This window comes from Rhinolophus sinicus, linkage group LG03 (assembly GCF_036562045.2).
Source record: "Rhinolophus sinicus isolate RSC01 linkage group LG03, ASM3656204v1, whole genome shotgun sequence".
NCBI lineage: Eukaryota > Metazoa > Chordata > Mammalia > Chiroptera > Rhinolophidae > Rhinolophus > Rhinolophus sinicus.
In genome coordinates this window covers 125,802,432-125,820,716 of record NC_133753.1, presented here as the reverse complement: position 1 = coordinate 125,820,716, position 18,285 = coordinate 125,802,432, and the positions used below count along the sequence as shown (strand labels likewise).

The window sequence follows — 18,285 nt, the reverse complement described above, 5'->3', positions numbered from 1 at the left end:
GCTCCGAAACTATCTTTTCCTGAAAGTGCAGGAAGATGTGGAGAAATTCGGCACCCGTTTGTTAATTTATACACTGTAAGTGTCTGATGAAAGCTCTAGGATGGTGGTATTTATTAATTTTTTAAGATTTTCCAACACAGCTTTTTATTTTCATTGGAATTAATTTCTGTTTTCCCCTTAGCTTTTTAAAAAAATTATCTTTAATTGTAGTTAACAAATTATGTTAGTTTCAGGTATATAACATAGTAATTCAGCATTTATATACCTTATGAAGTGATCACCACAATAAGTCTAGAAATCGTCTGTCACCAAGCAGTTAGTAATGGTATTATTGGGTGATACAAAATAAAACCTTAGACCAAGCCAAGGTTTTATTTTATGGAGGTGTATAGCTTGACTGCAGGTAAGTCGAGTCAACATGTTCTAATTCTCGGAATCAGAGGAACTGGATTTACTGTGTTTACCTGCTGTGGCAGGAATTGCAAGCATCACTAAAGTAGACTTGTATCTCAGTATTGAAAATATTCAACAGAATTCATCAGAAGTGATTTCAAAAAGCTACAGTCTATGGTGTTGTGATAAATGAGTGCAGAAAAGCTTTTCCCTTATTTTGGACAACCTTTGATAGCATGTCTGTTTAGGAAAATATATACAAATTTATATACAAAGCTGTGTACCTGACTGTCAAATATTTTTAGCTTCTTTGTATGAACTTTGGTTTGTGCCAAGCGTCCCCTTTCGCCTTTCCACTGAGAATGATTCAACTAACATCAGTGTGTGCTTATTAAAAGGAAAAAAAAAAATTAGTATAATACTGCTCAACAGCTTTGCTGACCTGGAATCTACATGGTTCAACTAGTTTCTCTTCGAACCCTGAATCTAATGTTGCACTGATCCGTCAAGTTTCCTTTGTTTTGCCATTTTTAGTTATTAACTGATCCACATTCTCTCTCTTGCTCTGCACTAGGGGAAATGGGGCTTGTCTTTCAGCATGAGTTCTGTGCTAAAACCTTGTACTTCCTGCTTCTGTACATGCCGATGAACAGGCTTGTGGAGACACGCCACCCCCCCGGAGATGACAGTTACTTTAAAGGACTGCAATTTTGACATATAGGGGGCTATTTCTGTCTTTATTAGGTAGCGAGGCCTGTGAGAGAGTCTTTGAGGACTGTCTGTTACACACAGTTTGCTGAAATGGCTCTTTCTTGGTACATAGCAGTCTGTTGACGTCTTCTCTCCCCTTGTTGAACTGGCCAGTAACCTGAAGTGGAATCCTTGTTTCTCTCAGCCTCCCATTACAAAATCAGCAACTGTTCATAACAAGCTAAAGAAGAATATAAATGCCTATAAACAGTTTTTACCATCTCCATGGTGGCCTTCCATATGTATTATTTTTCAAAAGGGGATAATGTCATGCATACTTTTTTTTTCCATACATACTATTTTAAAACTACTGTTTCTCAAGTGTATTTCCTGAAAGTAACTTCCCATATAGTTTTAATTTAAAAAAAAAATAATATTTCTACATTTTCAGTGACTGGAAACTAGTCAGTAATATTAGATGTACCATGTGACCAGTCCTTTACTTGTGGACATTTACGAGTTTTCTTTTTCTCCTTCCTCCTTTCTTTCTGTTATTTACTGGTGATAGACTTTTTGTTTCTGGATGTCTAGAATTGTTTGTTCATATCCATATAGTTATTTTATTAAACCATAATGTGGACTGTTTGAGGGCATAGGGTAGGCTATTTCTAGTTACAATGTCATCTTGTGTGTTCAGACAGGAACTCATATCTTATGCATATCTGTCTACCCAGCATGTAGCATTATACCTGGCACAGTGGGTATTCACTCAGGAATTATAATTGAGTTCCAGTAACATGAGGGTCATTGGACAAATTTATAACTATATGCTCTGTGTTTGGAACCCTGGGTATAGGAGTGAAAAAGACAAAGATTGTCCTTGCTCTCATAATAAGCTGAGGTGCTATTCTGTATAGCAAGGTTTATATTATAGAGATGGCCCTTTTAATGTGAGGGGCAATTAAAAAAATCTAAAAGTCACACAATATAGTGGAAGCAGTCTAAACGACTCAACAACGTGGTTACTCGAGAAAGTTCATGACAGTCTTTTTCAAGCGTATGGCTAATTAACAATTGACTAATTGATTTTTTTTTCTATAGCTAATAGTTCTTATTTAGGATTGTCCACTAGTGTTACCGATTAATATGAAATGATCATTTGTAGGTTCATACTCTTTGACCCTTGAGAATAACTACAATCAATTACACTTATATTTAAGATTTCATACCTGAATATAATATGCTGTTGTACTAAGTGATTTTAGAGACCCAAAGATCTTTCAGGGCTGGGTTGGGGTTAATAGGAAATATATCCTAAAATGTTTTGGGTCCTTCTGTTGCACATTTTAAAATATGGTTAAACAAAGATTGCAGCTATGGAGAAAATTTTCTGCCGTAAATTGGTGTTTCAACCCTTACAGCTGTTCATGCTTTCTGTGATCCCACTTATAAAAGTGGAAAGTAAAGGGTGAGTGGCTGCCCTCTTGGGCAGGCACATAATTTAGAAAAAAAAAAAAAAATCTGTGTGCCTCCGCAGAGCTATATTGGAGTTTCATATAGCTGCCTTTGTCTTTTTTATTGTAGGGCCAGCTCTCAATGTTGCAAGAAAAAATAGACCATTTGGAGCGTTTGCTAGCTGAGAATAATGAGATCATCTCAAATATTAGAGATTCGGTCATCAATTTGAGTGAGTCTGTGGAGGATGGGTCGAAAAGTTCACAAGGCAATTTCAGCCGAGGTGCTGGGTCACCTCTTCTGTCATCGAAACAATTGTCCCTCACAATCGACCCTGAAGACTGTCTGTTTGCTTCACACAGCGGAAGTCAGAATTCACATGTGCAGGTAATGTATACATGTGTTAATAATCACTGAACCTTTTTTTTTTTTTTTTTTTTTTTTTTAGAGTTGGTATGTTATCTGTTCTTACTTACTAGCAAGTTGCTTAAACTCTCTGGATTTTAGTTTCTATTCTTGTATAGTGATTTGATTAGTCACAAGATTATTAATGTCCTTTTTTTAGTGATAAAATTCCATAATTCTGTGTTTCTCCTAATTTTTCTTACTTTATACTTTGTGAAGATGGCCTTTTGCTATGCTTTTTAGGTCCTATTTTCTGTAATAGTTGAAGACATTTAGAAGCTTACATTTGGCTAGAGATTTTCTTACCTTCCTTTGGAGAGTACAAGAAAAGCCTTCTTCTAACTATATCACTGTTCTACATTATAGGTTTCACACAGTGGGCAGTTAGGTTCATTTTGCTGAATATCCCTTTGTGAGAGAGAAGGGAAATATTCTAGAGCTGTGCTGTGCTATATGGAAGCCACTGCGCATACGTGGTTACTGAGTGCTTGAAACATGGTTAGTTTGCACTGAAATGTGCTCTAAGTATAATATGCACACAAAGTGTTAAAGATGTAGTATGAAAAAAAGACTGTAAAATATCTTTCATTTTTATATTCATTACACGTTGAGATGGCAATTTCTTCTTTTTTTTGGGTAGATCCATTTTTTTTTTTATTAGTTTCAGGTGCACAAGACAAAGTAATACTTAGACGTTTATCATTTATATCCCTCAAACTGTGTGAACCCCCTCCCCCATCCACTATCCCCCTGACATCGCACAGAGCCATTACATTTCCACTGTCTCTATTCCTAATGCTGTACTCCGCTTCCTGTAACCATATACATACACACACACACACACACACACACACACACACACACACATATATAAAATTGTAGTTGACATTCATATTGTTCAGCTTCAGGTGTACAGTGCAGTGATCAGGCATCTACATCATCCCTGAGGTGGGAGATGGCAATATTTTGAACACATTGGGCTAACAACAATATATCCTCAAAATTAATTTCACCTATTTCATTTCACTGTGAAATTTACAATTACGGGTTTCATTTGCACATTTCTCTTGAATCCTGCTGTCCTAGAGGGTAGTGGAGTTGAAGACTAGGGTAAGGAAGGATTTCTGCTTTTCTTACACTTAGGGTGTGTCACTCATATTTTTCTATTCTGTAAATTAGCAGAGCTGTGTTTGTTAACTTTCTACCTAAGACTAGAAACGAACTTGTTGACAAGACAACCCTATGGGGTGAATATTTTACAGTTGTGCAAAATGAGGTGGCTCTGGCCTTGCTTCAAATTTTCACTAATTGCTAGGGACAAGAACATGATATGATCTCGAGGCCACATGGCTCACAGGCCAAGTAGATAGCTGGGGACAGTGGAGCTGGCCAGGCCTTATGCCTGCAACCTCATCAGCTATTGTGTGGACAGGTTCAGATAGGATCAGGATCTTGTGCTTTGAATGGGTATTTATTTCTATGAGGCTTGGCTTTGTTCAGGTTTTAATTAAATAACCTTTAAAGGGGGACAAAACAGAACTTTTTGGGGGGTTCTAAATCTGGGGTGGACAGAAAGGAGGTGTAGAGCAACTATGGAAGGCAGGCAGAAGGAGGCAGCAGGGACCGGGAGATTCACAGGATCTAAGGAAGAACTGAAAGGAATAGCAGAGACTGTTATCGCATCCTCCTGTCCAGCTGGTTCCCAAAGATCTGTTCACTTATCCTTAGAGCATTTTCTTTTATTTATTAAAGTCATAAATTCTGAACTGATATGTTATACAAAGTACCGTGTTTCCCCGAAAATAAGACCTACCCGGACAATCAGCTCTAATGCATCTTGTGGAGCAAAAATTAATATAAGACCCGATATTATACTAGATTATATTATGTTTATTATATTATACCCAATCTTATATTGTAGTAAAATAAGAGCGGGTCTTATATTAATTGTTGCTCCACAAGATGCATTAAAGCTGATTGCCTGGCTAGGTCTTATTTTCGGGGAAACAAGATATTTTGTATGTACTTTTATGAAAGTTGCCTGATATTTTTAGAAAATCTTTATAACCCACTTATACATTAATTAGGATGTAATTTTTACATAAGTTGAATTTTGCCAAAGGGTGGTTGTGTTCTTTGTCACATTTACTATTGTAGATAGTATGAAGAATAAAAGTTTTTAGGGGTTTTTTTGGGGCGCAATATTTTTTCCTTTGTGTCCAAATAGATTATTATCTAGAAGGAATATTGCATTGGAAACTTAGAAAATATTTGAACACTTAAAAGCTAAATCTCAATTTAAAAAAATTCTTCCTTATTTAACCTACTTGACCTTATTATGCTTTTATTTTTAGAATAAAAAACATATGCTAAATGAAAGAATAGTTATGAATTTTCACTAAGATTCAGATTTTAAAATATATGAGATTGATTATAAACTAAAGGCAACTCAAAAAAAGTAAATAATTTTCAGTACTGTATTTGAAAATGCTAAATATTTGGTCATAATACAATTTTTTTGTTTGCTATTCAATTTCTGTTCATTTCTAATCAATTGGAAGTAACACGGGAAGAGGAAATGAATGAAAGTTTTTATCAGAAGCAGATGGGGGAGGGGATTATTTTTCAGGATAGTTAGGTCACACAGGAAGCATTTCAAGCCTTTGAATGGTGATTAAATGTTTTCTGCCTTAAATTCTTCATTAATGTCTATAGAAGTAGTTTTATCTTGTAAAATATGTACTCAGAGTACAACAATAAGTAGTTTTGAGCAAATATTTTTCAACATTAAGTTTAAATTAATAATGGCTATACATTGTTAAACCGACTTTTTTTTTTGTCTTTTATATTTTTAGATGTTGGATGTTTACAATCTAATTCCTTTTGACAATCCAGATGGTGGAGTTTGGAAGCAAGGATTTGACATTACCTATAAATTTAATGAATGGGACACTAAGCCCCTTCAAGTCTTTGTGGTACCTCATTCCCATAATGACCCAGGTAAAATTTGCACTTCAAAAAACGGGAGGTTCTTAAGACCCTGGAGACACAGGCTATTTTAATGGTAATTTGGTGGAGCCCATTTCTCAAGTTTTTGAGACATTTCTCTGACTTTTACCAGCATCGTATTCCTTTTATATGTCATTGTCTTTCAAGTTCTCATTTTATCAGTTCATGTGCCATTTAAGGACAGTAGTGGTGCAGCATAAAATAGTAATAAACACAAGATGGTCATAGTTTTGGGGGTGAAAAGTTGCATGCATTTAAGGTACTGATCATTCATTTTAGTTGCTTAGTGTAAAATACTACGTGGGAGAATTATTTCATGTCCATAAACTCTACATTTAAGTTTGAGTCTTTGAAATGGAGAATCAGTAGAAAGTGGTTAGAGCCCTGGTGTCCGACAGACATGGGTGAGTCCCCTACCCTATCATGTCTGAAATATTAGACAACTTTAGGCAAGTTCCTTAATCTGAGAGTGGTTAAGTATTTTCCCAGGTAGAATCAGAATGGCGTACTTCAAGGGGTGAAATGTAAAGGCATGTGAATGGCCCAAAAGTAACTGCTATCATTGTCATTCTTGTGATTGTTATTTCAAAGGAATGACTTTTGTTTTTCATTGGGACCAGAGATTTCTCCCCAAGATAAGAGAAAATTACTAAAATTATAATAGGAATTATGTTTCGATGTGTACACTTGTTAGTGTGAATCTACAGGCACAGAGTAAATGCCCAATGAATTTAGTTGCAGGATTCTTTTTTTGAATTTACTTCCAAAGACTTTTTTTTGAATGACTTACTAATACTTACATTTGGTATTTTTCTCAATTTCATTATTACTGTCAGAGGTACCACCATTCAGTTAGTACTTTGGAGGATTTTCTTTATTCCCAACATTCATCTCCTACTTATATTCTTTCCCATTAGTTTATTGTCATCCTTTCTTTCTCTTTCAAAGGCAGTAAAACTAACAAGTTAGTGTATGGACACATGACTTGGTGAAGGTGTGTATGTGTGCTCTGTGTGCCTCTTTTGGGTGTGAGAGGTAGTCAGGGAGATAGAGCTTGGATATTGATTGGATGTTGAAATGTTTGAATTTCCAGAATACTTCAATATTTAGTAAGCACAGAGGTATAAAATACATGAAATCAGTATTGTTTTGGAAATTTGTGATGAGCAGTTATAATATATCTGCTTCTGACTTAGTTTCTCTGTCTTTGTTCTTAATGTCTTTATCTTTTTCTACAAATACCTGTTCATTTTATTAACTTTTATATGTTTTGCATCGTCTTCCTCCTTAATCTTAGCCTGCCCCTTCAAATCAAAGCCAGGGATGTCTGGGCATGGCGGAAAGACTACAGGGATTTAGAGTCAGACAGAAGGAGGCAGGCATCCTGGCTCTGCTGTATACTGCCCAGGTGTCCTTGGGCATGTTTATTTTTGTATCTGCAAAATGGAGATCATAGAGGTGGAATAGCATCTTAAGCAGGAGTTAGTTATGAAGTAAGTACAAAAGGTGATGAAAATCGTATCTAATCAAAATAGTGCCAGATTAAATGTATTTGTCTTTAGGGGGTGCCTATGGAAAACACATCTTCGTTTATATCTAGAGTCAAACTCAGTGAGGTGAGGAGCTGAGATTTCACATATGAGATCTGAGACTGCCTGTAGGACTATAGATATTTTTTCTATAAACTCCTTCACTCTGAAATATTTCCTTGTTGAGTGAAGTAGCGGCAGAGCCATTTGTAGTTTTTAAATTGTTCTCTCCTTCTCTCTTCTCTGCCAATCGTGTGTAATTTTATTCTTGTCACTTAATTGGGTGTGTGATGTGATTCCATTGTATACTATTTCTTGTAGGTTCATAAATACACTTCACAGTGTGTCTTACAAGTCCTCATTGGACTCATCTGTCCTCCTTTTTGATTTTTTCTTTTTTTGAAGACCTTTATTATCGTTTCCCCTTTTCTGCCATCCTCAATTTCTACCAATCTCAGTTCTTATTATTCTATAACATGGGCACTTAGCTGTAATAATAACATTTGTAGTTTACTAGGAATTGTGCCAAATGTTTTGTAAACACCTACTGCTCCCAATAACCCTTGAAAGTTAGTGCCATTATTCATGATGAGGGTGTTACCAACCTGTCAAGCTTACACAGGTAGTGGCACCAGTGGCGCCTGTTAGTTTACCTGGATTTCCCACCTGAGTAAACTATAACAGAACGGCAGAGAACATGTGTCTCCTGTTACACGCTACCGTCATTGTCTAGCCCTATACTTGACATATAGTAATCACTAAATTATATATCAGACCTTCTCTGACGTGCCTCCATGCCTCTCCACAGCTTTCTTACCCTATCCACACACACACACACACGCACACACACAGACGCACACACACACAAACATGCTTCCACATAGGCACAGAAGTAAATATTTGCAGCACTTCTGCTGGGTCTCCTCACTAGAATGTAAGTGCAGTGAGGACTCAAACTTTTCATCATTAACTGTTGAGTGTCTAATGCCTAGGACGGTAACCAGCACATAGTACAGACTCATTTAGTTAAATAAATAACGAATGAAGGAATCGGACTCTGCAGACTCAGATGAAGTATTTGACCTCAGCCATACGTGTTTCTTTAACTCCCTTCCCTTCTTCCCCATTGTCTACTTATTTCTATTTCTTTAAAAAAATATCTTATTTAAAGTGCACTTTGTAATTTTAAATACCAAAACCAGATGATACCACACTCTTCAAGGGCAGGGATTGCCTTTGCCTTTTAGATTTTGTTTGTTGGGTTCCCACTGTAGTTAGTATGTTGTTATGACGAGCGACTGCGAGGCTCACAGTCCATGCTGAGTCCCTTCCTGCAAGTCAGGGGGACTAACCTCCAGGGGGCTCTCAGACCCCCAGGATCTACCTGGCACTGACTGAGGCTCCACGGTCGCCGTGTCACGAGTGAGGAACAGAGCACACAAGATCTTAAATGCCTTTCAATATGCTCTTTACTCAAACGTCAATCCTCAGCACACTAAACAGTAAAGCACAGAGTAATGCAATAATTGGGTAAAATAGAGGAAGGAACCAGTCCCAAAGTCATTCAGAGTCCTGATGGAGCGAGGAAGGGTGGCTGGTCTGGGAGGCCGGTCCAGCAGAGGTTCAGTCCCAGTGGAGCAGATGGCAGTGGGTTCTCGGAGCAGAGTGGCAGCGTGGTCACCTCTCAGTGGACTAGCTCTCTGAGCTGCAGAAGTCCTCAGTTCTCTTGCAATTCTGAATGACTTCCTGACCTCACCTTATCTTTAGTAGCAGACCATCGGGGTGTAGCTGGTTACACCCAATTACTAGGGCAACCAGGTAGCTCCCTGGGCAGTTGTCTGCTAAGTTCTCTGCACATGTCCAAAATGGAGTTACTCTTGCTCATTCAGTATGCAGTCACTCTTGCTCACACAAAATTCATTCTCACAGCTTCTAGGGGCACTCTATACAGTTGTTCTGTGAGAAGACATCCCTAATAACTGTTCATGACTGCAATAAATGAATCTGTCTGTTGGTATCCTAGCAACCACAGTTGAATCCTTTTGTCTTAGTAAAAGATATTAATGACCCTCACCCTCAGGCCCTTCTCCACTTGAGAAAAACAGTAATGGTCAGAAGCAAACCTTTCTAAAACTAAAATGATTTTTGCTATCAAGCAGAATTCTAGAGAAAAGAATCTGCTGAGTTTTCCTAATTTCACTGCTCCTTCACAAAAATAGACTTTTGATAAACTAAATTATTCTGTGAAAAATTGAATCATTCATATCATGAAAAACCACTTTTTCAATGGAGGAAAAGAGATAAGTAAGTGCACATATATTACAGGTCAAATGTGACTCTGTAATGGGATATCTTTGTGTAATACTCCTAAATGAATGTGCAATTAGACAATTTATTTTCTAAATGAGATTTATAGAGATTGGTTTGCATTTTCTACAGCAACAATTTAAAACAAACTTTAGCTCAGTAGTTTGTTTCATCAATGAAGTTTTGTCTGTTGGAGATAGAAATATTTGAAATAGATTTTTTTAAAGATTCCTATATTTAGTCCCCTAACTTAAAGAATTATGATGCTGTGTTTTTATATATGTAGATATTTTTCTTTTTGGTCCAAGTTGGTGATATCTCGTAAGAAATACAAATTTCATATTATGTTTGTATTTTAATAAAATTCCTAATTATGTCTTCTTCTAGTCCATAAGGACATGTACTAATTGTTATACAGTGTTTTGTATGGTTTACACGAGTTGAAACAAAATTAGAAAGGAATCGTTTGGTAAATTCTGATAACTTTATATTGTTTTGCTTTTGAAAAGTTTTGAATCATGGACCATGAAATTAAATGTTAGTTGATTGATACATGTTCATGTTGTATTAATAAGCTGATTAAAACACAATTACAGCACCTTTGTATCTACAATCTTAATTCTTTGCTTCTCAATAGTTAAACTGCTAAAATATTTAGTTAATTTTCCTTCAAAGAAATCACAGTGTGTAGAGAGAAGATAAGGTAGACTAAATGGGAAGTTGGACAGCATATTGTTAGTTAAGCAATTTATAAAATGAATATTGGAAAATAATCCCCCATGTGGTATGACTCCAAAATACAAAGAGGATCTAGATAGTTACAGGAGTCACTCTGCAAAATAATTTTCTTATATGTATGGGCAGTTCCTTTGCAGACTTTTTATTGACTCAACTGAGTGACTTGGATGTTTTGGCTTTTTTTTTTTAATTAAGAAAAGAGATTTTAGCATTTAGGATTATATGGCAGTTTGAAATGAATTTATATGTCTTTATTCTTAAAAAGTTTGTGAAGAAGAACAAAAACCTCTGAGGAAAGCACAGTGTAATGTTGTTTTAAGGTTTTTCTGTTCAGATATTGTTAAGCGCTGTCAGCAGAAAACAGTTCTGGTGCCATAGTTGGAGGGGCCCACTTAGGTGAGAGGCAGTGGGCACGTAGCACTCTGGCACCTGCTGAGTGAAATGAGATGGTTGGGAGAGGTTCGTATTCGGGCACAGTTTGGGGAGTACTTTGTCCTGTTTAGTTATTGTGGATTCAGTGAGTTCTTTGGTTTTGGCTACTGTGACAGGAAATTTGAGTTTCTGGGGAGCTAAGATAGTATGAGGAAGAACTGAGAACTAGCCTTCGTTGACTGTTCTGCGTCAGGGAAATGTCTGGTGTGTGTTACTTTTGCAATCCTGAAAAGTGGTAAATTAAACCCCTTTGACTATATGAGGGCAGTGAGGCTAAGGTAGGTTTATTAATTTTATCCGTTCAAGGACAGTTAGTTCTACAGTGACAGAGGATGGTGACTTGCAGCTCAGATTTGCCTGATTCTGAGATCCATGTGCTTTCCGTTTACCATACTGACTCTTAAGATACTTTGTTTAGTTTAAGTGATTCTATTTCTTCTTGCTTTATGGGCATTGGCTAATTCAGCACATTTTTTCTGAACTTTGGGTTGTGAATAGGGTTGCCAGATTGACCTGAAAAAAGGAAAAATAGTCTGCTTAGTTAAGTTTGAAATTCTGATAAACAGTGAAAAATTTTTAGTATATGATTTTGGCAGTTAAGTTTGCAAAATCATCCTAGAAAAAGTGCTACATACCGCATTGATGAATATCACTATGGTCACCTTCAAAGTACTCCCCTTGGGAAGCTGTGCACTGACACCAGCTCCTAGTCCACCTTTCAAAGCAATTTTGGAACTCTTTTTCTGGAATGGCCATCAGAGCAGTCATTGTATTACCCTTGATGTCCTGAATGTCATCAAAATGTCTTCCTTTTAATATTTCCTTTATCTTTGGGTAAAGAAAGAAGTCATTGAGGGACAGATCAGGTGAGTAGGGAGGGTGTTCCAATACAGTTATTTGTTTACTGGTTAAAAGCTTCCTCACAGACAGTGCCGTGGGAGCTGGTGCAGTGTCCATGAATGGTTGGCAAAAAGTTCAGGTCGTCTAACTTTTTCACGCAGCCTTTTCAGCACTTCCAAATAGTAAACTTGGTTAACTGTTTGTCCAGTTGGTACAAATTCATAAGGAATAATCCCTCTGATATAGAAAAGTTGAGCAACAGCATTGCAACAAGTTCACAAACTTAATTGTCAGACCTTCTATATGTGTGTACCAAATATCATATGAACCCTACGTATACTAAACATTTATTCATTATTTATCTGAAATTCAGATTTAACTAGCATTCTGTATTTTATCTGACAATCTTAATTAAGAAAATGGTGGCATTTAAGATAAATATTTCCATGGCTTTTTAGAATTGTCTTTTTAGAAGATCTTTAGAATTGGTGTAATGAGCTTCTTTTTAGAGGGAAAAAAATCTGTTTGGGCTCTGAATGGGCTGCATCCTTTTCAAGCACATATGTCAAGTATCACCTAAGAGATATACCTGATCATTAAACATCTCTCAATTCCCCTATTTAGGTTATTTTGTCTATGTTTCAAGCCTGGGTCCTTCAAAACTCACCATACCCTGGTTATAAAAATACTTGCTAGTACTTATGGGAATTTACTGTGTTCCAGGCACTTAACATATTTTAAATCCACTACTGCTCTCAGCAACTTTATGACAAGAGGACTATTATTACCCTCATTTCATAGATGAGAAAACTGAGGCAGAAGAGAGGATAAGAAATGTGTCTATGGAAGGGCTGGGTTTGAACCCAAGCCATCTGGTTCTGGAATCAGGACTTGTGACCTTTATTTAATGTTGTACTTCTGAAACCAGAGGCAAAGCTTCTAGGAAGAGAGTCTTTCAGGGATTTGTCATCCATGTTACATTATTAATCATATAAAACATTAACTATTGTGCAAAAGTAGACACCTCACTGCACTCTTTCCTGTCCCTTTTTTCTTCTGGTTTATTCCTATTGAAATGAATATTTCTGTCCTTAAATACTACATTAGTACATGAGATGGTGAGTGGTTTTCCTCATTGCTACATGTTTTACAATTGGAAAGTGATTTTGAAGCAGTATTTTCCGGCTTTTAAGATAGTTTCTTCCAGAAGGTTTGAGAATTTGCCCAGTATTTGCCTGATCGCAAGTCTAAGTGGCCTCCTCATATATCCTAAGAGTAACTTCTTAAAGGAAATCAGTTTTTCTTTTACTTCCAATGATGTCACTTTTCATGATTATAGACACTTTTTATGATTTCAGACAACCCTGCTCTGTTTGGGGAAGACTTAGTAGTCCTGAAGTGTCCTCATTAGGTGTGAGTAGACGCTCCTGGTTGGAATCCTTAACACGGAGGAAAGTAACTTGAGCACAGATTTAGAAATTATTTTGGAGGTTGAGCTCACAATTGCAGATATCAAGTATCAAGGTCAGCAGGTCTTTTAAAGGGCATTTAGCAAAGCAATACAGAAAGGGGTCACAATTGGACATCATACATATACAGCTACAGGATGAACAAAACCCCAACTGTCCTAACAGCAGTGCACATAGGTTCTTGTGGTGTGGGATAGAATTTCCAGGGACAGCATCTTACCTGGGTACAAAAAGTGCTGTCTCTCCAACAACTTAATGGAAGTGAAGCTGATATGCTTTAAAAACTGTTAGGTGACACTGAAGCACCTGGGGAAAAGGTTAGGTTATTTTGGAAACCTGAGTTCAACATCATTTCGGAATCAGCAAGTTTATAGGTTTCCAAAGACTTATGGGTCTTTGGAAAACCTGAGCTTCATCCTGGACTCTCCCACTACTCTTTCTTGGGAACGTTAGTGAGTTTTCCAGTTTTCTTCATTTTGCTTCCTTGGTCTCTCATTTTCCTATCTGTTTTCACTGTAGTCCGTTAACCATTTTTCAGCAGGATAATTGTTGTGGACTCATTTCCTATTTCTCTTCTACGTTACTTTTTTATCCTGTCCTCTACATTCACAGAACGGTTAATTTTGAAAGCACACATCAGGAAACCTTAACTTTCTTCTGCCTAAGTTTTCCGTGAGAAGCCGAAATAGTTTAGAAGGTTTTCAGTGATCTCACCCCCATTTGTAGTGTAATTTCTCGACATATTCGCACCATGTAAGCTCTAATGCAGCCATACTCAGCCTCCTTCTGCTTTCTGAGCTTGATGTGTACCGTCATGGCTTAGTCTTTTCCATATGCTCTGACCTCAGCTTGGAACTACCGCCTTTTCCCTTTATCCAGATGACGGACTAATCTAAGAATCTCCCTTCTTTCATTCTGGTAGGAAATTACTTTATTCCCACAGCATTTTGTTCATATTTTCACTACAGAATCTGTTTTCATTTAGCTTAGCTTTACTGCTTTGCTCTTATTAGATGCTTGGTTTGTGTTTGACTGAATAAACCAGAACAGAATATTAATTAAAATTCTTTCACAGTTTATTAGTGGGGGCAAAGCAAGCTTAATTTATAAGAGAAATATTGGAATTAAAATTAATCAGCAGCATATGTGAGTTATAGTAATACCAATTAAGATGGTCTGTGACCCCTTAAGTGTAAGCCTGGATGTTGGCCGTTGAATATTGAAAGATTTGACAAGTGAGGGAAGAAACTTGTTGATAGAGTATAACTTAGTTACTAAAATAAAGGAACTTTCTTTTTTTCATGAGACCTGTTTGTAGTTATTTTTAAATTTGAGAATATTACGTTAAAATAGAAATAACTGGAAGCTTAAGTTGCTTTTTTTAAATGTTTATTTTCTGGATATAATTATTTTTGACTCAAAATCTTTTCATGGTTTCTTAACAGTTGGTACCTGTTTAACTTTTGAGTGGAATAAATGTACTCATTAAAAAATCATTATTGTAGCAGTTAAAACCATAATGGTGTGACAGTGATTTAAGGGCCATGCCTTTTTTGAGATGTGTGTTTTTAAATCATTTTAGAGCTGCCTGAACCTTTTAAAATATTAACTAGAAACTTAAAGCTGTTGGTCACAGATTATTAGGTTAGCATCAAAAAGACAATGAACATATTAGAACTAGTAGTATGTGATATCTTTAACCTTTGGTTTCTTCTCTAGATGAAGTAATAAATTTGCATTTCTATTCCACATAACTTTTCTTCAATCCTTTGGACCGTGCATCATCATTCATCAATCACGTACTTGTTGAACTCTTGCAGTTATAGGCTTCATACCAGGTGTTAGATTCATGAGCACTGACTGGCTTGAAGTTTGGACTGTCGCATGTATCCAAGACTGATTCTAAAATTTGCAGGACCTGGGGCAAAAATGCCTGGAGGCCCTCAGACCTTATGTCTAAACATTTAAAAATTATAAGTCAAACTAATACATTGCTAAACAAAATAGGTCCTTTTCACCTGTGTTGAGCTCAGTCATCTGGAAGGCCAAGTGTAGATTTAGATTGCTGGGGCTGCATTTCCCACTGGAATGTGGTGGTGCAGGGGGAGAGTCAGCCTACGGGACAGCCCAATCCCTCCTCTCAGATCTGGCCCTGTCCTAAATCAGGGCCTCTTTGCAGACACCCTAACTCTCTTTCCACACCCCCTGCAAACGGCAGCTCCTTGGCCACTACTCAGGCTAGAGAGGTTACCACCTGCAAGGTTGACTGCCTTGACAGCAAAGGGCTGCTAGAGGGCCCCGGAAGGCTCTAGAAGCTGGCTTGAGACTGTTTGGACATAGATTTCTGGGCCCTGGTACTCAGAAGGGCAGAGCAGGGTGGGCAAGTTCTTTGCCTGTGGATTTATCATGTGGAAAGAAATGTGGTCAGAGGAAGAATGGGGAGATCCCCTTAGAGTCCAGGGCTCAGGGTGGGGCACTCTTGCCTAGGTTCTAAGGGTGATACTGTATATGCCCACGAACCATCTAAAACTAAGCATTTCTTCAGAAGATCAGATCTCCACAATGTCTCTAGACTTTGAAGGTAAATCAGGAGTCCAAAATTGTGTTTTTCCACAACTACTAGGTGCTTAATTGTTCGTGCACATTAAAAATAAGCAATAGAGTTTTTGGCTTTATTAGTTTTATATTTTAGGACTTAAATATTTTATGATAAAATAATGATATTAAATTTGGAATTATGCCTTCTTTATAGAACTAATTATGTGCTTATTGCTTTAAATATTTCCTCATTTATTTAAAAAAGCGATTAACTGTTTTATGGGTGATAGTGTTGTTAGAGTGAAAAAGAATAAATGCAAAGGGATTCTGAATGCTCTTCCAGCCTTGGTTCAATTTCCAAGTGTATTTCAAGGGAAAGAAAAAAGCTGTGAATTGACCACTTAAGTAATTAAAGCAGTTTGCAACTCGGTGTCCTAAGATTATTAAATTTAGAGGTAGGAATATAATTTTATGTCACAAAAATTTATCCCCTACAACTTTCTATAAAATACTATCTTTCTGATTTGTCTCATGTTAATATACAATTGTAGTTTTATAGTAATTTAGAAAAAGAAAGAGCCAATTCACTGTAAAAGGGAATACTTGATTACTCTATTGTATACGAGCAATAAAAGCTAATTTACTGTTATATTACTCAATATTGAAAGCTGCAAGAGGCTATTTTTCAGTTCATTCTTCATTAATTGTTATATAGTGTTGTGACATTAAGTCTCTATTATAGATGAGTTTTATGGAAGGCTTTAAGTGGACATCTCTGAGCTTGTATTTTGGCTCACTTAAATATCTCTGATATGTTTTCTGCATGATTGTTGAGGGGCGAGTGAAGTGTTGAAGGCAAAATGGATTAAACAGTCACTGTGATTCCTTTATGAAAACTCCTGTGATAAACTATTCTTTGAAATGATCTTAGTTCATAAAAAAGTGTACCTGATGAAAATAAGTAATTGAACTTGAAAAAAAAGACCTTTTACTTAGAAATCTTCATGAAAATGATTTCTTCTAAATTTGTCTTTTATGCTACATTACTAGAGTTTTGTTACTAGATTAATTTTGGAGACATGCCACTGTTCATAGTTCTTTTCTTTAATTGAATTAATAACCAAATAACTAGGGATTAGTTTTGACCTTTGTTAAAATTTAGGTTAATGGTATATGGGATGTTTAAAAAAAATAATTCTAATAGAAACAGTTAAGTAATTTACATGGTCCTTACTGTAATATTATATAGTAGTATCATATACAGAAATAGATGGTACTTACATATATTTGACTTTGGCTCAATCTTGAAATATGGTGGTAGATGTATATTAAATTAAATATTACAATAGTATTTGGTAAAATAAATTCTCCCCACATTGCGATCTTTATTTTTTGAATGGTAATAACACTTATTTTTTTCTAGTGCTGTATTAGTTTGCTTGGGCTGCCATTAACAGAGTACTACAGACCGGATGGCTTACAATAGAAATGTATTGCCTCAGTTCTGGAGGCTGGGAAATCCAACATCAAGCTGTTAGAAGTGCTGGTTTCTTATGAGGGCCTCTCCTCTTGGTTCTCAGATGGCCTTCTCCCAGTGTAGTGTCTTCACATGACCCTCTGTGTGTGTCTGTGTCCGAATCACCTCTTCTTATAAGGACATATTGGAGTATGGTCTGCTCACATCACCTCATTTGACCTATTTACCCCTTTAAAGGCTTTACATCCAAATATAGTCATATTCTGAGTGTTAGGACTTCAACATATAAATTTTAAAGGGATACAATTCAGCCCATAACAAGGGCATAGAATGAATTATGCAAACTTTAATTTTGGGTAACCAATATGTTTAAGGTATGATGCAGTTTATTTAAATGTTTTAAATAAATTGTATACTTTTCAAAATCAGATTTTGAATGTAGAGACGGGGAAGTAGCAATTAAAAACATGATGATAATTATAATAATAATAGCAGCTAATATTTATCAAGTGCTATATTATATCTCAGGCTCATGTCTGAGCACTTCTGAGATATCTGAGTTGTTTTTTTTTAAACAGGTACAGGCTTTTAATTTAAACATGGAAAAGTTGAATTATCCAGATGGCATTATTTAGTGAAAAACCAGCTTAAAATTGCCCTAGATCAAGAAAGTCCTATAAAGAATATTTTACATTGTATTCCTATTTGGCTCCTAGCTTCACTTTGTAGGTGCTCAGTAAATAAGTGTGGAATGAATTAATAGTTTTCAGTTAAAGCAAAAGGGAGAAATATAATCATATTGGCAGTACCCTTTTCAGAAGTTCATATTTGCATTATCAAAATAGTTGTACTGTCTTCTCTGCTGTAGCAGGTTTTTATTATTTTTGCCAGCAAATACAGTATACATTAGATATTAACTTAATCATAGACAGACAAAAGAATAGCCCATTGGAGCCCTTATATTTTGCTTTCCCACTTGTTTGAGGCTTGGAAACAGTAGAGT

At 36.3% G+C, this 18,285-nt stretch overlaps 1 protein-coding gene across 1 annotated transcript in view; it reads left to right on the top strand.

Annotated features, from left to right (window-relative positions):
* The window catches only part of MAN2A1 (mannosidase alpha class 2A member 1), a 166,038-nt gene that overhangs the window by 20,054 nt on the left and 127,699 nt on the right, over positions 1–18,285 (top strand). The window contains exons 2-3 of the mRNA XM_019727767.2: positions 2,668–2,925; positions 5,799–5,943. Of these exons, the coding sequence (XP_019583326.2) occupies positions 2,668–2,925; positions 5,799–5,943 (403 nt within the window). The remainder of the gene's footprint in view (positions 1–2,667; positions 2,926–5,798; positions 5,944–18,285) is intronic.